At 39.0% G+C, this 18,928-nt stretch overlaps 1 protein-coding gene across 8 annotated transcripts in view; it reads right to left on the bottom strand.

The window, feature by feature from the left end:
- Nucleotides 1-532: 532 nt before the first annotated feature.
- Nucleotides 533-18,928, bottom strand: part of LOC129751792 (high affinity copper uptake protein 1) — a 77,714-nt gene continuing 59,318 nt past the window's right edge. For 6 of the 8 annotated variants that reach the window (XM_055747514.1, XM_055747512.1, XM_055747513.1 and 3 more), the window contains exons 3-6: nt 15,778-16,103; nt 10,860-11,149; nt 10,293-10,322; nt 533-2,459 (exon numbers count right to left, since the gene is read on the bottom strand). In XM_055747514.1, the coding sequence (XP_055603489.1) occupies nt 2,255-2,459; nt 10,293-10,322; nt 10,860-11,149; nt 15,778-16,005 (753 nt within the window). In that variant the 5' untranslated portion in view covers nt 16,006-16,103 and the 3' untranslated portion in view covers nt 533-2,254. The remainder of the gene's footprint in view (nt 2,460-10,292; nt 10,323-10,859; nt 11,150-15,777; nt 16,104-18,928) is intronic. The other 2 variants (XM_055747519.1, XM_055747520.1) reach the window with 2 other exon arrangements.

Genomic DNA, 18,928 nt, shown 5'->3' with positions numbered 1-18,928 from the left:
ATGCGATCCTGCTAGTAATTTCTTCGTGTGATCAGTCGAACATCGTCCTGTAGATGGGCAACATCAAGCCCGAAACCGGTCCACAAAAAGGTAATTTTGAATTCTTTTTTCTTTTTGTAAGAACGTTAAGTGTCGTGTCCTGTAATACGTCGTGTGTTAATTGTGTAGTTAAGTTCTTACATTGGCACAAATCCGTTTAAAAATGAGTGTCTTTTTTAGTATTTTAGCAAGAACCTCAAAAAATTTAAGTCTCATGCAAAAGCTGAATAGCCTCCTATTCAGCTTTGATTATGGAACTTGAAAGTATCGAAGAATAATGCTGTAAGTGGAATGCTTTGCATTTGTTAAACCAATCTTAATAAGATTTTAAGAGCCTGTTTTATGGAACTTTTGGTTACATACGATCTGTACCTACACAAAAAAAATGTCCGAATATCTATCGCAACACGTGATTACAAGTCCGAACCACAATTTAAAAATAGAAAAAATGGAAATGGTGATATAATCCCGTTTTAAGAAAAAAAAAACCCAATTCGGTTCAAACTGGTTGTATTTTGAAAAATATGTTGTTTTTTTGTTGTTGCTATTTTTGGGGTTGTAGTGTTTATGATGCAGTGTTTAGTCCTAAACTATTCACAAAACTAATTCGGTATATGTAGGTTGTTTGTTTGTTTTTCTCGGTTTTGCAAAGCTCAGTTGTGTATGTGTATCTTGTGTGCTTCAACAAAGATCTATTGCTACCATGCAACCAATGGGCATTTTTGTTGTTCTCAATATTAATTCATTTGTGAAGGTGATCACTTCGCATTGACTTGATATTTTCGGTTTTGTTTGCTTTTGAACTTGTTATAAATTTTTTGAGTCATGCTATAGTTATTGTAAACATAAAAAAAACTATTCAAATGAAAACGAAAATCTAGTAAAAATGGTTTTCCTTAATCGATAAGGCTTATTTTCCAAATTTTGATACAGAACTGCCAACCTTTCTATTTATTCTGTGCTTTTTGTCGATTTCGATTCTATAAATTCTTTACATTTTCAAATTGCTTGTCTGGTACTGTTTTTAATTTTTTTCTCAAATATTGGCACTCAGGGTTGCTTGGCATGTTTCAAATTATACCTCGAAAAGTGCATCAATGAAAGTAACATCAAAGTAAGAAGGAAAAATGTTTCAAATGGTATTCTACATTTTTTATATGGATTTTTATTATGAACACCTTTAGGAAGAACAATTGATTATTGGTTTCGGTTATGATTTTCGATAAAATTCAACGTATAATATCGATTTGAATTCAAACAATTTTCAAAGCTAACAAAACCACATTTTTGACACAGTTAAAAACTTTTACCACTGGTTGCATGGTTTCTCATTTTATGCAGTATTTACAACGTCGCGAGTTTTGCACCTCAAATCCTCAAATGTTAACCGTGTTGTTTGGGTAGGATGATAGATAGATATACAGTTCGGAAAACGGATCGGTCCGTTATCGTTTTAAAAAGGTAAATAAAAATGACATACTTACTAGGTAGTATGTATTATCAAATGCCTTACTGCAGTTGTAGTTTGTGTTTGATTAACCGTCTGTGTTTTCGTTTTCTGTGTTTGTTTAACGTGCAATTTTTTGTTTTTGCTTTCTCACTTATTTGCACTAAGCACGTTGGACTTTCGATTCCTGTTAAATACCTGTTTAGCACAATTTACTTTGCTATATTGTTTTATTACACATCTGAATATATGTATAGTATTCGTTTCTGTTGTACTGGCTACAAAATGTGTTTGGCGGCAGAGCCTCACTTGCTTGCTTGCCCGACTCTTAATACAGTTAACAATTTTTTTACATTTTTTTTTCGTTGAGAATCATAAACGGGATAACTAATCTAATACAGGTTAAAAAGAGAACAAAACGGGTAAACAAAAACCAAATTTAAAACCCTAACCACCTTTTATCGCCAACACTATCTTTTTTCTAGTGCAGGCGGTTACGAGTTATATAGTCTTTTAGGCAATATTCACAGTTTTTGTTTTTTATAATTTATATATACCCTACTATGTAATATACTCTAAAATGTAAAAAAATATTCCTATTTTGAGTTTCCATTCGTACACTTTGCCATTCGTTCTCCATTGCTTTGATGATGAGAGCATCGCCACCGTTTGTGTGTTTCCTTCGGCTGAGCTTCAAAAACGCCGATTGCTCCAACGGCGAATGACCAGCGTTTTTTGCCTCAGGGCCGGCTGCTGATCGGCGGACCACTAGTGGCAGTGTTCCGTTACGTCGACGACCACGGATTTCTTCCAGCCGAACAGGAAATAGCCGAGGGCAGCGCCCAGAACGACGGCCACGCACAGCCACGTGTTGTAGGTCATGAAGATCAACATCAGCAGGAAGCTCAGCGTCACCTGGAGGATGTGCAGGAACGTCTGGAACAGGTGCATCGCCGACAGCATCGTCGGTCTGCTTGGGAAGAAAACCGGGTGGAATCGGATTAATTGGTTTTGGGCATCAGGCTGAGAGAGATTTAGTTTAAATTTTGAAAGAGATGATTCTATGGCCGTGCTTGCTGATATGGTTTTTTATGTTATATAGACAAAATGTGTTTTCTTTATTTGCATTACATTTAAATTTGGAATTACAATTAAAAACCCCGATTTAATACACTTGACAAAGGATTGAAGCCTTTCTTACAGTTTGTTAATTATATGTGGATACATATTATACAACATCATAAACAAATGAAAGGTTTCTTAGTTCTGAATCATCAAATTATGATTAACGAATTTCTTACGCAGTAAATCCAAAATTATTTGAATTTATCATTTAAAATTGTATATAAGATAAAAGAATTTGAAAATTATCATAATTTTCATATTCATCCTAACTTGATTGCAACTTATTGGTGATTCTTAAATTACTGGATCCTGGAATATCCTGTATGGTCATGTTTCTATTATTTTTTTAGAATCAAGTATAATCTCAATGAATCCTTTTTGAAGTTACAGCTTATGGTAACTTGAAAATAAGAATTAAGAATACAATTTAAAAACAGATGCCCAACCATGTGTTTCAGATAATTTGACGTTCATCCGGATTGACCTCTGAAGTAGAGAAATAGTTTATATTGAAAACGTAATTGGGTAAAATTACAATCGCCGGAGTAAAATACGTTTCGGTAACGTTGGGCCCAAACACTAGTTTACAAAATTTGAAAAAAAGTCGTGAACTTTTTTGACCGACATATATTTTTAATCGAAAGCGGGCGCTGAATCCGAAAATGAAATTCAAAAAATTCTCATTAGAACTGTTTTTAAGTTATGCTCCAATTATGAAAATTTGAAAAAAAAAATACTTTTACTTAAATTAAAATATCTCGGACTGAATAACAGTAATTCGAAATCTCTATTTTCCATATTAAAGGTGAATAAATATTCGATCATTTGAACTTCATGTTTGCGTATTATCAACAGTATTGTTGATATCCGTAATAGTAAAAATTATATAAAAACGCATTCATTAGGAGGAAACGTTGTTTCAGCGAGAGTTTTAGACTCGATGGTAACATTTAAAAAAATCTGGTTTTCTATTGACCTTAAATGTCAATTCAAAACAAAGATTTCAAGTAGTTATTTATCAAAATCGGTTGAAAATTGAAGAAGTTATGTTTACTTTACCATAATAGTAATTTTTACACAACGCAGTGCGTAAAAAGTACTCATTTGGTGTTAGACAAAATTTGCGGACTTTGAACCGCAATAACTTTTTTGTTTCAAGTCCAATCGTGTTGCAGTCTTCGGCTGAAATATTTGTCTGACTTTGGCTTTAACAAAATGAATCATAAAAAACAAAAGGTTGTGAACAAGACTCCTTATGAAATGTGGTTTGATCGAAAACCCAGGCTGAATAATCTTCGGATTTTCGTACGCAAAGATTCCGAAGGAAAAGCGGCAAAAGCTCGATCCAGCTTCAGAACGGGTCGAGTCGATCCATTGAAATCCATCGAAACGTAGTCTTCAATGAAACCAGCATAATGGAGCCTGAACAAAACCGCGTAGATCCACTTTCCTCGTCCATCGAGAAGCCCAAGATTTCAACAGAACCAGAATCAACATTCGAGCGGTTAGCCAATGTACCAGAACAACAAAACACTGTCGAGCGGTTAGCCGAAGTATCATCACCCGAACCCACATCCGAGCGGTTAGCCGATGTGCCTGTTAATCCCATTCAAACTGTGAACAACAGTGCGATTGAGGATGAACCCGGCGAAAGCAACTATGAAAGCAGTGCAGAATTCCCAGACGATGAGGACGACGATGATGTACACAATTCCGTCGATCCGGAACCGGCACTGAGACGAAGTCAGCGAACTCGAGGAGTTACTCAACGGCTCGTGGCCAACGTAGCCGCTGTTATTGATGAGGAGCTACCTCAAAACATCTACGAATTGAAGCGCCGAGACGACTGGGAATCCTGGAAGATCGCCATTGACGAGGAGATGGCTGCCTTAGCAGAAAACAAGACTTGGGAAGCGGTCAGCTTACCCACAGGTCATAGAAAACCCATTCTATCGAAGTGGGTGTTCACCATAAAGAATGACGGTCGCTACAAGGCACGATTGGTTGCAAAAGGGTGTTCTCAGAGACCAGGACTGGACTACTGGGAAACCTTCGCTCCGGTGACCAAGATGGAAAGTGTTCGCACAGTCTTGGCGTTGGCAAACGAACTCCACATAGTCGTTCATCAGATGGACGTCAAAACTGCAATTCTTAACGGAAATTTAGAAGAGGTTATCTTTATGCAGTTGCCAAATGACGACATCGGCAAATCGAAGGTGGTTCGGCTGCAGAAAAGCCTGTACGGCTTGAAACAAGCGGGTCGTGCTTGGAATCAGCGATTCGACGATGAGATACGAAAACTTGGTTTCGTGCGTTTACCAATCCTGCAAGCAAGGACTCATTCTCATCCTGTACGTGGACGACATCCTGATTGCCGGCAAAGATTTATCAAAGGTTATCTGGATAAAAACCGAGCTTGGAAAGTTATTCCAAATGAAGGATCTGCTGGAGGTCAAGACTTTCTTGGGAATGACCATCAAGCGAGATTTCAGTAAGAGCATCATCGAGATTTCGCAATCAGGATACGTCGAGAAGGTTTTGCAGCGATTTGGTATGGCCGATTGTAAACCCGTAGGCACACCGCTTGACACCAACGTTCGGTGGACGAAGCTGGACGATGGTGAGGTCATCACCGAGCAGCCATTCAAGGAATTGATCGGTTGTCTCCAATATCTGGCGACATCTTCGAGGCCAGATATCTGTGCAGCGGTTAGCGCACTGAGCAAATACCAGGCCAGCCCGGCGGATAGGCACTGGCAAGGCCTGAAGCGTGTTCTGCGATACCTTCGAGGTACGACCGATACGGCGTTGGTATACCGCAGAAACGCGAAACCGGAAATACTCATCGGGTATGCAGACGCAGATTTCGCTAACGATTCCGATGATCGAAAATCTGCATCGGGCTATGCATACATGATCTTCGGGAATTTGATTTCGTGGTCAACGAAACGTCAGCAGACGGTCAGTCTCTCATCGACGAAAGCTGAGATTGGAGCGCTGTGCCACGCGGTGAAGGAAGGTTTGTGGCTAACAAACTTCTTGGATGAATTGGGTGTGGTTAGCACTCCTTTCACATTGATGGAGGACAACATCCCGTGCATCCAGTACCTGCAGGAGGCGAGGACCCATCAGCGGATGAAACACTTGGATGTCAAGTACGCGTTCATCAGAGAGATCATAAGAAGCGGCCAGCTTTCTTTGCGACATATCTCAACTGAGGATCAGCCAGCTGATGCGTTCACGAAGGCGTTACAGAGGGCGAGGCATGAGAAGCTGTTCAGCACTCTCAATTTGCGAACTGAGGGGAGGTGTTGATACTTACATTTTCTTCCGGAGAAACTCCCGGACCCGTTTCCTCGCGACCACATTCGAACCAAAACCGATTGTTTTGGTTTTGTTCTCTTTAGTCAAGTCGCATATTGAGAACAATAGCGTTTGACAGTTAATGATGGTCAATGATGATGACAACAATATAAATGTTGTCATCATGCACGCTAAACTTAGCCAACACAGCTAGTGGTTATGAGTTACCTAGAAGTGTTGGCAGTTTATTCTGGGTGGTTAGCCCAGAATACGATAGTATTTAAGGAATGATTCAGAGTTGGGAATCACCTAGGTTAAGCGACAAGATTGTTATGGCTATAGGTCTAAGTTAGCTTGTAAGGACTTGACGAACAGAAATGAATAAATGGTATCTCATTTCCAAACCAATTCCCTGTTGCTAAATCATTGAATTCAACAGTTATTTTGTCACATTGTCGTCAATTTACTAATTTTTATTTTTTTTTTTTGTTTCAATTATAGTCGTTTTACCATCTTTGAGGCATTCGCGACTTTATCAGTTGGCGGAAAGTTATTGAAAAACTTTTTGGTACAACTGTTTTCGATGTTTACTCTTGGCTCGAATTCACGGACATCGGCTCAGGAAGCAACTGACTTGCCAACTGACCTATATCAAAAGCCCCAGTCACTTTTATTGTTTTTGTCAATTTAGTCTCTTTTTTAAATTTTTGTCGTTTTTGTGTTATGTCATTTTTGAATTTTTTTTTCATTGTCGTCAATTTTGTCATTTTTGTTAAATTTGTCTTTTTTGTCATTTTTGTCGCCAATTTTGATTTGTTTTTTTCTTTTTTTATAAATTTTGTCTATTTTTTTCTTTTTTTGTCGTTGTATTTTTGTCATTTTCGTCAATTTTGGAATTTTTATCAAATAAGTCTTTTTTCATTTTTGTTTATTTTTTCATTGTCGTCAATTTTGTCATTTTGGTAATTTTTATCAATTTTTAGTCAATCTATTAGTCTATTTTATAATTTTTTTCATATTTGTCATTATTGTCTCTTTTGTCAATTTTGTCACTTTTATTATTTTTGTTAATTTTGTCATTTTTGTAGTTTTCGTCAATTTTGTGAAATTTGTCAATTGTGTCACATTTTTCCTTTTTTCATTGTTTTTTTTTATTTTTGTCATTTTTGTAAATTTAGCCCTTTTTTGTAAATTTTGTATTTTTTTTTTATTTTAATCATTTTTTTTTTGTTATTTTTGTCTTTTTTGACATTTTGTTAATTTTTGTCAATTTCATCATTTTTGAAATTTTTGACAATTTTCTCAATCAATTTAGTTATTTTTGTCAAATTGACCAATTATGTCATTTTTGTTAAATTTGTCAATTTTTTGAAAATGTTTTAGATTTTGTTTGTTTTTTGGAAGAGTGTCGTTCAACAGGTTATATCGTGAGACGGAACACCAAATAAATAAATTAATTTTGTTAAATTAGTAAATTTGATCATTTTTGGCATTTTTTTTTCAATATAGGGGAGATGAGGGCATAATGGGCACCTTAAGGAAAATGCTTATTTAACCATAGAGAACAGCTGTAATATGTGAATTAGATCATTGTTTCGTGTTCCGACACTCAAATAGTCTATTGTCTAATTGGATGAAACTTGAAAAAGTAGATAAAAACGTTTAAAGATGCATTTTAAAAAAAATTGCCGAAAGCTGAAAACCAGTCACTGTAGAGGCATAATGAGAAACCCCCCGAGGCAGTATGAGCACCATAAATGAAGGCATAATGAGCATTTTCTGCCGGGAATCTAGCAGCGAATTCGACTCGATGAAGTCAATTGAGTAATAGAGCTACAGCTCAACTTGTATCGTCTGACGATTTGGCCTATTGGTTAGATGTCGGAGAGATAATCAGTAGGCTCGAGTTCGATTCCTGGTGGAGGTGATTTTTTTTTTCTTCATTTATCATTTATGATCATGATTGCACTAAACGGTGAGGCGTAGATTCATCAAACAAAGCAAAAACAAAATAATCTAGGTCTGTTTGTAGAATTCAAAGAATTAACACATGTTCATACATTATGTTTCTGGTGTTTTGTTTGACGGATGATGCTTTGATGCTATTAGCCGTGTAATGTAACAATAAAAATAATCAATCATGAATGGTATGTGCAAAAAAAATCCCCTCGAACAGGAATCGAACTCGAGTCTACTGATTACCTCTCCGACATCTAACCAATAGGCCAAATCGTCAGACGATACAAGTTAAGCTGTAGCTCTATTATTCAGTTGACTTCATCGAGTTGAATTCGCTGCTAGATTCTCCGGCAGAAAATGCTCAATATGCCTTCATTGAAAGTGCTCTGTTCGCCTCTAGTGAACAAATTAAAGTAAAAACGCGTTTTACAATTGATTAAAGTGAAAAATCAAAAATTTTATGATGCTGAAAATTTAGAAACAATGTGTAGATCATGTTGCAATGCGTACATTTCAGATCAAGATGATTTAAAGGTCATAAAAGCTTATTTGGTGGTGCTCAAAAATTATAATATTTTCGTCACTTGAGAACCTAGCTGGTTATTATTTAATATTTCTGTAAATATGAAAAGGATATTTTTTTTTTGGTGAAAAATTAATACTATAGGTAGTACGAAACAAGTCCTCATGAAAATTTGTTTAAGAAAATACGTACTTATGTAGAAAAATGGACTTCTCATTATGCCTCAGGTGCTCGTTATGCCCTCATCTCCCCTATCATTTGTGTCAATTTTGTCCTTTCTGAAGGTTTGGTCTATTTTTTCAATAATTTCATTGGTCAATTTAGCCAATTTCTCCAAATTTGTCATTTTTTATTGATTTTGGAGATTTTTTCATCGCCCAACGTAAGATCTGGGAATGAAAAAACCGTGTCGTTTTCCCTTTCTCAGAGCAATCTGTGCTAGCGTTGGGTGAAGGATGGGACTTACAATTACAATCGCTATCAAAATATACGATGTGAAAGTCTAGTCCCTATGATTGACACATTCAACTTCGGGGTTGTACCCCTTGGTGCAATCCAATTTTCATTTCTATATTTCGGGGTTACAATCCTGAAATATTTCGATTTTTGTTCGGCCAAATGCTGGACTGGAACACAAAAAAAAAACAAAACTCTAAGGGATATTTGGCAGTGGTTTCTATGACGTTTTGAAAAATATGACGTCATGCGTTTGATCATCTTGATTATTGCCGGATATTGCTAGCAAGCCAAATGGACACGTTTTTGGAGTGTTTTTCAACTTTTTTGTTTTATTTTCTTTCTTTTATAGATTGAAGAGGAAAAAATTCCTTTTTTTGAAGATAAAATTCATTTTAATTGTGTACAAAAATTCACACTAATACACACAAATACACAGACATCGTCAGAGCTGATTCGATAGGTACCTATGAAGGTATATCTGAGAGCCATAATTAATTATCTCACAAATCGACCGATAACTATACCTTTCTGTAAGAAAGGCGAAATAAAAACATTCTAATAGGAAGTTCTGCCCAATTTCCGCCAATGAGCGAAAAACCAGATCAAAATAATTTCCTGGTGGGATTACCTTAAGGTGCTGCAGCTTAACGATAACACTTTCTACGAACTCGGCCGGAGGTTGCAATCAACCGGAAGGATTAAATGTACATTCGTAGAATTTTTCTCTCAGCCTTATATAGCAAGCTAGCTGATAATTCAGGCAAATAATACTTGGGAATTGGGGTAAGCTAGCTACGGGAATTTGTATTGTTGTTCCCGTAAGATCGTCGTTTGACACCCAGCACTGCATCAGTGGCTTATCCTTGGCCTTTGATAATGTAGGTACATACAGACTTTGGGGGGTGGTCTTCGCACTAGGGAAGCTGTATAAGAACAAACATGTTTAGCACAAAATTTATATCCCCCGTGGCATCGAATTAAGAAACTTTCTCCTGTCTGGTTTTGGCTTGGCGAATTTTCATATGCTGGCAAAAATATGCTTAGAGAAGCGTTTTGGAGACTGTAGAATACCGGTGCTAATTAATTCGCACCAGAGAGAAAGCGGAAGTTTAGCTCGAATGCATGTTTGTGTTGTTGTTAATAGTTTTAATAAAACTTTTAAAATATTTTCGTTCACTTGATAGGAATCATTTTTAAGAACCGGAATTAAAAGAGCTTCGGGTTTTGATACCACATTTTTCAAATTGTAGTTTGAAAACAGAAAATCTTTCCAATAACCCAGGTAAACAAATTGTTTTAAAATTTCCAATGAAACGAAGAGCGATATCTATTTACAAATCGTGATGAATGATTCCATGAAGTTTAATCAAATTCTACCGCCCGAATGAGCACGAATAATTTCGCGTGAATGAAAGTGAAATTTTTTCTGATACTTACGGTTGTTTATGGATGACTTCGCCGACCATGCTGCACGCGGATTGAATCGGAAGCATTTGTCCATCGAGGTGTGTGGATGGCGAGAGACATCCCGACGATGATGGCAGGACGATGTACGGGACGACGATGATGCAAGCAAAAACGGAAGCAGGCCAAGAATCGTGGACACGTGGAGTGACACAGAGCGGCATTCCCGGACGAGGTGATGCGATGAATGGAAGAAAGGCGATAAAATAGATGAAAATTGTTGAATGGAAAATGAATGTTGAGGTAGGTAGGGATGCCTACTCGTGTTTTTTGCGTGAAAGAATCTTTTCTGGCAACTTCCCCTCGACTCGACTAGTAGTGGTCGCTTGTTGGGCTGTTGAACAATTTCGTTGACGCAAACCGCACAATATTCACAACTATTTCGAAATGAATGGGAACATTCACCGGATGCCAGGTTATGGATTTTTCTAGGCTGACATTTTACACAAGCTTTCAAAAATCTCATCATGAATAATCCCATATAACGGGTAATTTGGGATAACATTTGTCCTTTTTTTTAAGGATTTAGGCAATACTCACTGGACAACTCGGGACCCATCGTCTCCGCCGGCACCGCCATTGGCCCCGGTTGGACTGCTGGCATTGTTGTTGGCCACGGCGCCATTGCGGGGACTACTCTTCTCGGTGACCGTTACAGGCCGATACTGCAGGGTGTTGTACGTTTTCCAGAACAGATGTTCCCGGTAGTATTTGAGACCCTCGTACAGGGCCGCCATGATGAAGATGAGCAGCATGGACCAGAGCAGTCCCGGCACGCTGTCGATTTTCCACTGATCGAACAGGATCGTTTCGTTGCAGCCTCCGTGGAACTGGAAAGTTAGAACAATTTAGTTTTAAAATTTCTTCCTTCAAATCAATTTTTGACGTTTTTGTCTATTGAACTTCCTATCGAATTTCAATTACACAATTTCCGATCATCATGAAATTGGACCATTCCCAAGGAGTTTAAAGATTTTATTGAAATACAAAAAAAAACAAACTTGGAAACTTTTAAATATGAATGGAAAATTTGATCCTTGAATCCTTCGAATTTAGCGTAACGAAACTTCGTCACTGTAAAAGACATTCTATTCGAAGGACATATTTCGAAATAACCTGGCCGGTTGTATACTGTTCACCGGATATTGGTGTTTTTCTTGGTGTAAAATCATTTGAAAACTAAATGTACCCAAATCTACACCAGCTACATTCGGACAAAAACGTCTGCAAAATCACATTGATCTGATATATTGTTATTTTACAAAAAGGTAATAAAGGGCGAACACGAAATTATTGCGACACATACAACAGGGCTTAACTTTTTTACCATTGGGTAAAAATCAACCAAATTTTGCACACTTTTTCATTGATGTGTATTGTTTACATGCTGTCAAACTCGAAGTCGTGTTTTTCGATTCAACGAAAATGGAGGTGAGCCAACGCAAGTCGAGAAAACAAATTCTTGCCAAACACCTAGAATTTTCTGACCTGTCGCACCGGGAGTTGGGAAAAATATTGAACATTCGCCATTCAACCGTCTCCAGAGTGTTGAAGCGATTCCAGCAGCAGTTGACGACGTTGACGTTGAACCACGGCAAAGGAGCTGGAAGAAAATCGGGACCGGAGAACAAAAAGACGGAGGGAAAGGTGAAGCGGATGATTGAAACAAATCCCAACGTCTCAAGCCGTGATTTGGCTAAAAAGATCGGTATGTCACAGAGCTACGTCCAGAATGCAAAAAAGAGAGCTGAACTACATACATACATGAGTGGCAACAATCGACGGCTAAAACTCGGGCACGGAAGCTCTACGAGAAGATGCTGGCAAAATATGGGTGCTGTGTGATGGACGACGAAAAGTATAAAAAAGCTGATTGAAAGCAAATTTCGAAGTCAGAGTTTTTCACTGGCAAGAGCAAGTTCGATGTGGACGACAAATTTAAGAAGAAGAAAATGTCGAAGTTCGCCTCCAAATATCTTGTTTGGCGGGCCATTTGTTTTGCGGACTGAGGAGTGAGCCTTTCGTGTCAAAGGGCACAGTATATGGCGAGATCTACAAATCTAAGTGCCTCGAGAAGCGCCTTTTTTCGTTCTTGGAGCAGTACTGGGCAATAATATAGCGGGAACTTCGGAAGAGCAAGAAGACATTCAAAGACGAGAAGAACATGTTAAGAAAATGAAAAAAAAAACTGAAAAACTGGTACCGGATGACACTATAAAGACTTTGATGGAGGACATCAAGCGAAAATCCGTTCAATTTTGCACTCAAGGCTCCATCAACTAATTTTTCTTTTGATTTTTGAAGTAAATGTATGTATAAAACTACCCTGAAATTTTGGTTTGATTCTAAACATTATAAGAAAATTAGCATGACATTTAAGGTGTCGCAGAAATTTCATGTTCGCCCTTTACTAGCTGATCCCTCAGCTCAGCTCAGGAACTCCAGAGAGTCCCCTCAGGAACTCCAGAGAGTCCCCTCAGGAACTCCAGAGTCCCCTCAGGAACTCCAGAGAGTCCCCTCAGGAACTCCAGAGAGTCCCCTCAGGAACTCCAGAGAGTCCCCTCAGGAACTCCAGAGAGTCCCCTCAGGAACTCCAGAGAGTCCCCTCAGGAACTCCAGAGAGTCCCCTCAGGAACTCCAGAGAGTCCCCTCAGGAACTCCAGAGAGTCCCCTCAGGAACTCCAGAGAGTCCCCTCAGGAACTCCAGAGACTCCCCTCAGGAACTCCAGAGAGTCCCCTCAGGAACTCCAGAGAGTCCCCTCAGGAACTCCAGAGAGTCCCCTCAGGAACTCCAGAGAGTCCCCTCAGGAACTCCAGAGAGTCCCCTCAGGAACTCCAGAGAGTCCCCTCAGGAACTCTAGAGAGTCCCCTCAGGAACTCTAGAGAGTCCCCTCAGGAACTCTAGAGAGTCCCCTCAGGAACTCCAGAGAGTCCCCTCAGGAACTCCAGAGAGTCCCCTCAGGAACTCCAGAGAGTCCCCTCAGGAACTCCAGAGAGTCCCCTCAGGAACTCCAGAGAGTCCCCTCAGGAACTCCAGAGAGTCCCCTCAGGAACTCCAGAGAGTCCCCTCAGGAACTCCAGAGAGTCCCCTCAGGAACTCCAGAGAGTCCCCTCAGGAACTCCAGAGAGTCCCCTCAGGAACTCCAGAGAGTCCCCTCAGGAACTCCAGAGAGTCCCCTCAGGAACTCCAGAGAGTCCCCTCAGGAACTCCAGAGAGTCCCCTCAGGAACTCCAGAGAGTCTCCTCAGGAACTCCAGAGAATCCCCTCAGGAACTCCAGAGAGTCCCCTCAGGAGCTCCAGAGAGTCCCCTCAGGAACTCCAGAGAGTCCCCTCAGGAACTCTAGAGAGTCCCCTCAGGAACTCCAGAGAGTCCCCTCAGGAACTCCAGAGAGTCCCCTCAGGAACTCCAGAGAGTCCCCTCAGGAACTCCAGAGAGTCCCCTCAGGAACTCCAGAGAGTCCCCTCAGGAACTCCAGAGAGTCCCCTCAGGAGCTCCAGAGAGTCCCCTCAGGAACTCCAGAGAGTCCCCTCAGGAACTCTAGAGAGTCCCCTCAGGAACTCCAGAGAGTCCCCTCAGGAACTCCAGAGAGTCCCCTCAGGAACTCCAGAGAGTCCCCTCAGGAACTCCAGAGAGTCCCCTCAGGAACTCCAGAGAGTCCCCTCAGGAACTCCAGAGAGTCCCCTCAGGAACTCCAGAGAGTCCCCTCAGGAACTCCAGAGAGTCCCCTCAGGAACTCCAGAGAGTCCCCTCAGGAACTCCAGAGAGTCCCCTCAGGAACTCCAGAGAGTCCCCTCAGGAGCTCCAGAGAGTCCCCTCAGGAACTCCAGAGAGTCCCCTCAGGAACTCTAGAGAGTCCCCTCAGGAACTCCAGAGAGTCCCCTCAGGAACTCCAGAGAGTCCCCTCAGGAACTCCAGAGAGTCCCCTCAGGAACTCCAGAGAGTCCCCTCAGGAACTCCAGAGAGTCCCCTCAGGAACTCCAGAGAATCCCCTCAGGAACTCCAGAGAGTCCCCTCAGGAACTCCAGAGAGTCCCCTCAGGAACTCCAGAGAGTCCCCTCAGGAACTCCAGAGAGTCCCCTCAGGAACTCCAGAGAGTCCCCTCAGGAACTCCAGAGAGTCCCCTCAGGAACTCTAGAGAGTCCCCTCAGGAACTCTAGAGAGTCCCCTCAGGAACTCTAGAGAGTCCCCTCAGGAACTCTAGAGAGTCCCCTCAGGAACTCCAGAGAGTCCCCTCAGGAACTCCAGAGAGTCCCCTCAGGAACTCTAGAGAGTGCCCTGTCTTTTTCCGAAGCATGTTTTTTGGATTTTTTAAATAGACTTTGAATAATGGAAAACGGAATTGTTGTAGCATAATATTGTCTGAGAAACATATTTGAGTTACATCACGAGGTATGCAAAACTATACATTTTGTGAAAATCGGTTGAGAAACAAGAGAGATAAATTATTTTTAGTCAAAAGTGTCAAATTGACAATCTAGGGACTGTAACGGGTTATTATTTATTATTTATTTTTCATGGTGAAGTGTAATTCAGCATTTCAAAGTTGTAGAAATCAGAGCTCAAGCAAAAAAAGGACATCAAAGTTTCTGGGTCGCTTAATTTCTCCTATACTTTCTTTCAAACAGTAGAAAGCCAAATTTCAAAAAGTAGAAAATTACTTTATAACCAGTGATTTTTATTTTATTCATTGTGAAATCGATTGCAGACCCAGCTGCAGCGGAAGGAAATTGAATAAAAAGTTACATATTTTCGGGGAGCTTTCAGAATTTCCTGGAACACTTTGGCAAGAGACTAAAAAAACAAACTAGAGCGTGAGAATCGGTCGTAAAAGCTCCCAAAGATTTATTTGCATAGCCAAAAGCAGTGTGCTGCTCTCGATGCGGTCGGTTGAACGTGATAGGCATAAGATTTAGAGACCTACTGAGTTTCGAGAGCTTGTTCAACTACTGTGTCACACTGGCTTTGTGGTTGTTAGAAATATTTTATCAGCACATGACTTTGATATTACTATGACTGTCTTATATGTAGTGTGTATCTGTTGAACGAATGCTTTCAGCAGTCAGATGCCCTTTTTTCGATGCATTTATGTTGGTTGATATCAGAAATTTAAATTAAGTGCCGAAGGTTGCAATTTCGGAACCGAATACACGGCAAATAAATAAAGGAATAATTTGGAAACATATTCAATAATACCGGACAACAGTAAACTCTCAATAAAGAACATTCTGGCGCTATGGAGTAAACAATTTTTTTCTTTAATGGAAAATATGAAACAATATCTTCATCATCGCACCGGACACAGACTAGCGTATTCTAGATTCATCCTAAAATCAATTCGAATTATTCAACTTCCGCATACACAAATTAACCGAGAATTGCACATATTCATGCTAGTTGACACACCGGTCAGCAGCAGCAATCTCTCTCCCCTCATATCGGAAACTAATTAAACTTACCGCCATCGACATCATGTGATGGACCATCCCTTCCATTCCTCCGGTTCCGTGGGCTCCGTGGCCGTTGTGCGATCCGTGATCCATCATCGTGTGATCCTGCGAGCTGTGATCCATCGAGCCGTGATGGCCTCCCTGATGGTGCCCATGCATCTCCATTCCGCCCCCGCTGCCGCTGATGGAATGATTCATGGCCCCGTGGCCGTAGTCGTGATGTTCCGAGTGATCCATCCGGGTGGTGGCGAGAGCTTTGATGTCAGTATGAAATTTTGAGCAGTTCCTTTCTACTCTACTCGGAGGGGAGGGAGAGGCCGGTGGTGTTGGTTAATCTGTTGGAACGAAAAAGGAAAGAGAAAAGAATGAATTTTTTGTCAATAATGGGAATAATGGGATAGTTGGTTTTTGGGGCTTAACAGGAAAATGGTTGAATTCCAAGTAAAAAAAGCAATTCCAGGAGCTATGTCAATATGGCCAGGGTATTTTCGATACAGCAAGTAATTGTGTCGCGACAGTTTCAATTAACTTTTAACATTTTCAAAGAATTGCCTCTAGTTATATAATTTATTTTACATAATTGGATACTTTTATCACTTCTTAAACACAATCGATTGTTGTTAGTCGATTGTTGATGCTTTGAAACAGCTTGTATAATATTAAAAACTAAGTACTATTCACGATGACGAAAGAAAGTGGACATAGGTTATTTAACGTTGTTAAGTAACTATACTGGCTAGAATTGTGGAAACAATATTGACTTGTTTATAAGACTTTGATTTAAGCAATACACGTGAAAAAGTGTTGGAATAGTTGGATTCCTGGTAATTTTATATGGGATCCCCTTTTTTAAGGATTCGGGGGGGACTAAAAGTGTTATAGAGACAATTCATAACCTCGAAAATGGCTACATACCAAATTTCACGTTGATCGATTCAGTAGTTAACGAAAATTATTCGAATTGTGTCCAATTTTAGTTAATTTTTGTATGGGAACTCCCCAATTTCGAATTTGGGAGTGTTTCAAAGTATTATAGAAACCATTCCCGGTCTTGAAAATGGCTTCAAATAAAATTTCACGTTGATCAGTTCAGTAGTTTACGAAAATTTTCCGAATTGTTTAAAATTTTTGTTAATTTTTAAAGAAGTCCCCCCACCATTATGGATTCGAAGGGGTTTTATAGTATTTTGAAAAACATTTCCAGTCTTAAAAACGGCTACACACCAAGTTTCATTTTTGTATGGGAGTCTCCCTTTCTTTTAGTCGGAGCCTTTTGAAAGTATTTTAGGAACCATCCCCGGCCCCAAAAACCTTTATATACCAATTTTTGCAATGTTGGTTCAATAGTTTCCGAGTCTAAAGGGAACATACAGACAGACAAACATAAATTTTTATATATATAGATTACAATGTTTATATGAGCTCTTTCTAAACAAACAGTGAGAAAAAATATATGGCTTTTGGAGAGCGGTGTAACTTTTACCGAATTCAAAACGAGATGGCATAAGGCTTTCCAGTTTCCATTTTTTACATTGGACACAATCAATGAAAAGATTTACTGGGACAATTAAAATAATATATTATTTCTGGCTCATTTTATTGACTGAGAAATCTCTGCATTTGCCTTTGCATTACATTGCCCAATATGTGGTCTAATTACTTTACTTCTTATACAGTTTATCGGCTGAACCAAGAAAAATACCGAAATTTACCAAAATCACTCGAACTGAAACATATTGAAAGACACTGACCTATAATAGGAATACACCTTAAGAAACATGGTGAAGAAGTCAACACCATGGAAAACTCGTGTAAATTTAGTCAAAAAATAGCACTTAAGATTACAATCAATATTGAACTAAATTTTCCAAACTATATTTAAAAAAAACTACAAACGCTCTAAAAACAAGGCGTTAGGCTCACAATTCTCATACATGTGATGAAAAGTACACTTTTTTACGATATTTCAAACTGAGTTATTAATATTTTTTATAAACTGAACTTTTACTTTTACTTTTTAATTTAATTTTAAAAATATAATCAACCAAAGTTCTGACCTTTTCCAGACGTTTAACCAATTTTTGCCATCTAGCTAACAATTTTTCGCAATGGATAGAAAGACAAAAAAAATTATTCTTTTGAATAATGGAAAAACAATTTCTCAGGTTCAATGCTTAGGTTGAATATCAGTTACCACAGAAATAGAGAAAAATCGAAAAATTGTCAAAGCTGGTAGAATTGTAATTATGCTTAAAAAACTTTCGCAAAACTGTCAAAGATTTCAAGGAAACTTTTTTTTTTTAAAGCTTAAAGAATGCATAAATCTGGTTACCAAACTGTTGGGGTTGGTGGAATCGAAAAGGCCGATGATAGTTCACATATGTTTTCGAGAAGTTCCGTATGTCAAATGCCCCGATTGCCATGAAAGTATTAATTCTTAAATTCAAGCAAAATAAAAGCTATCAATGCACTTGCTTTTTTTCAGATTCAAACCTCCTACTGATACTGGAAGCTCACCCGAAGTGTTATCAAAATCCGTTGATATGAAGCATTCGAAGAAACTGAAGAAACTACTGAAGATTACGTTGATCTAAATTCTGTTTCATGGAACTTAAAGAAAAAAAACTAAGAGCTAGATAGCTATGAAAAGTCAAAGCGTTACATTTTTTCGAACGAATATGTCTAGCCAAAACACAACGCATTTCGATGTCTTTTCGAAATTATAGAAGAAATGTGGATGTTGGATTTTATCGTTTTGGTGTCACTTTAGGATTTATCAAGGCCTGATGTCTTAAAAGTTTCTTCCATGATTTTCTGCAGAATTTCGAAGTTAAGTTAACATAGTTCGCATAAACTTCAAAGAATTTTTCACGAGCCAGGCAAATGGGAGCTGTTTTATCTAAATCTAGATAAAATCTGGGTCTTTGGCTTTAAAATTTTACATCCTAATTTCGGACTGGTTCCGGGCAAATTTGGGTAAAGCCCAAGAATTTTACAACAAACATAAAAAGAAAAACACTCGGAACACTTTTTTAATCGTTCATCGTTCAATTTGAGCTTTTTATATATTTATGCAAATAAACTGAATAAATCCGGGAAAAGTTCGGGCCTTTAAAAAAAAAAAAATCCGGGCAATAGGGCGAGACCGAACCTTTCTCGA

The sequence above is a fragment of the Uranotaenia lowii genome, chromosome 3 (assembly GCF_029784155.1).
Source record: "Uranotaenia lowii strain MFRU-FL chromosome 3, ASM2978415v1, whole genome shotgun sequence".
In the NCBI taxonomy this organism is placed as follows: domain Eukaryota; kingdom Metazoa; phylum Arthropoda; class Insecta; order Diptera; family Culicidae; genus Uranotaenia; species Uranotaenia lowii.
This window is presented reverse-complemented; position numbering and strand designations above follow the sequence as displayed.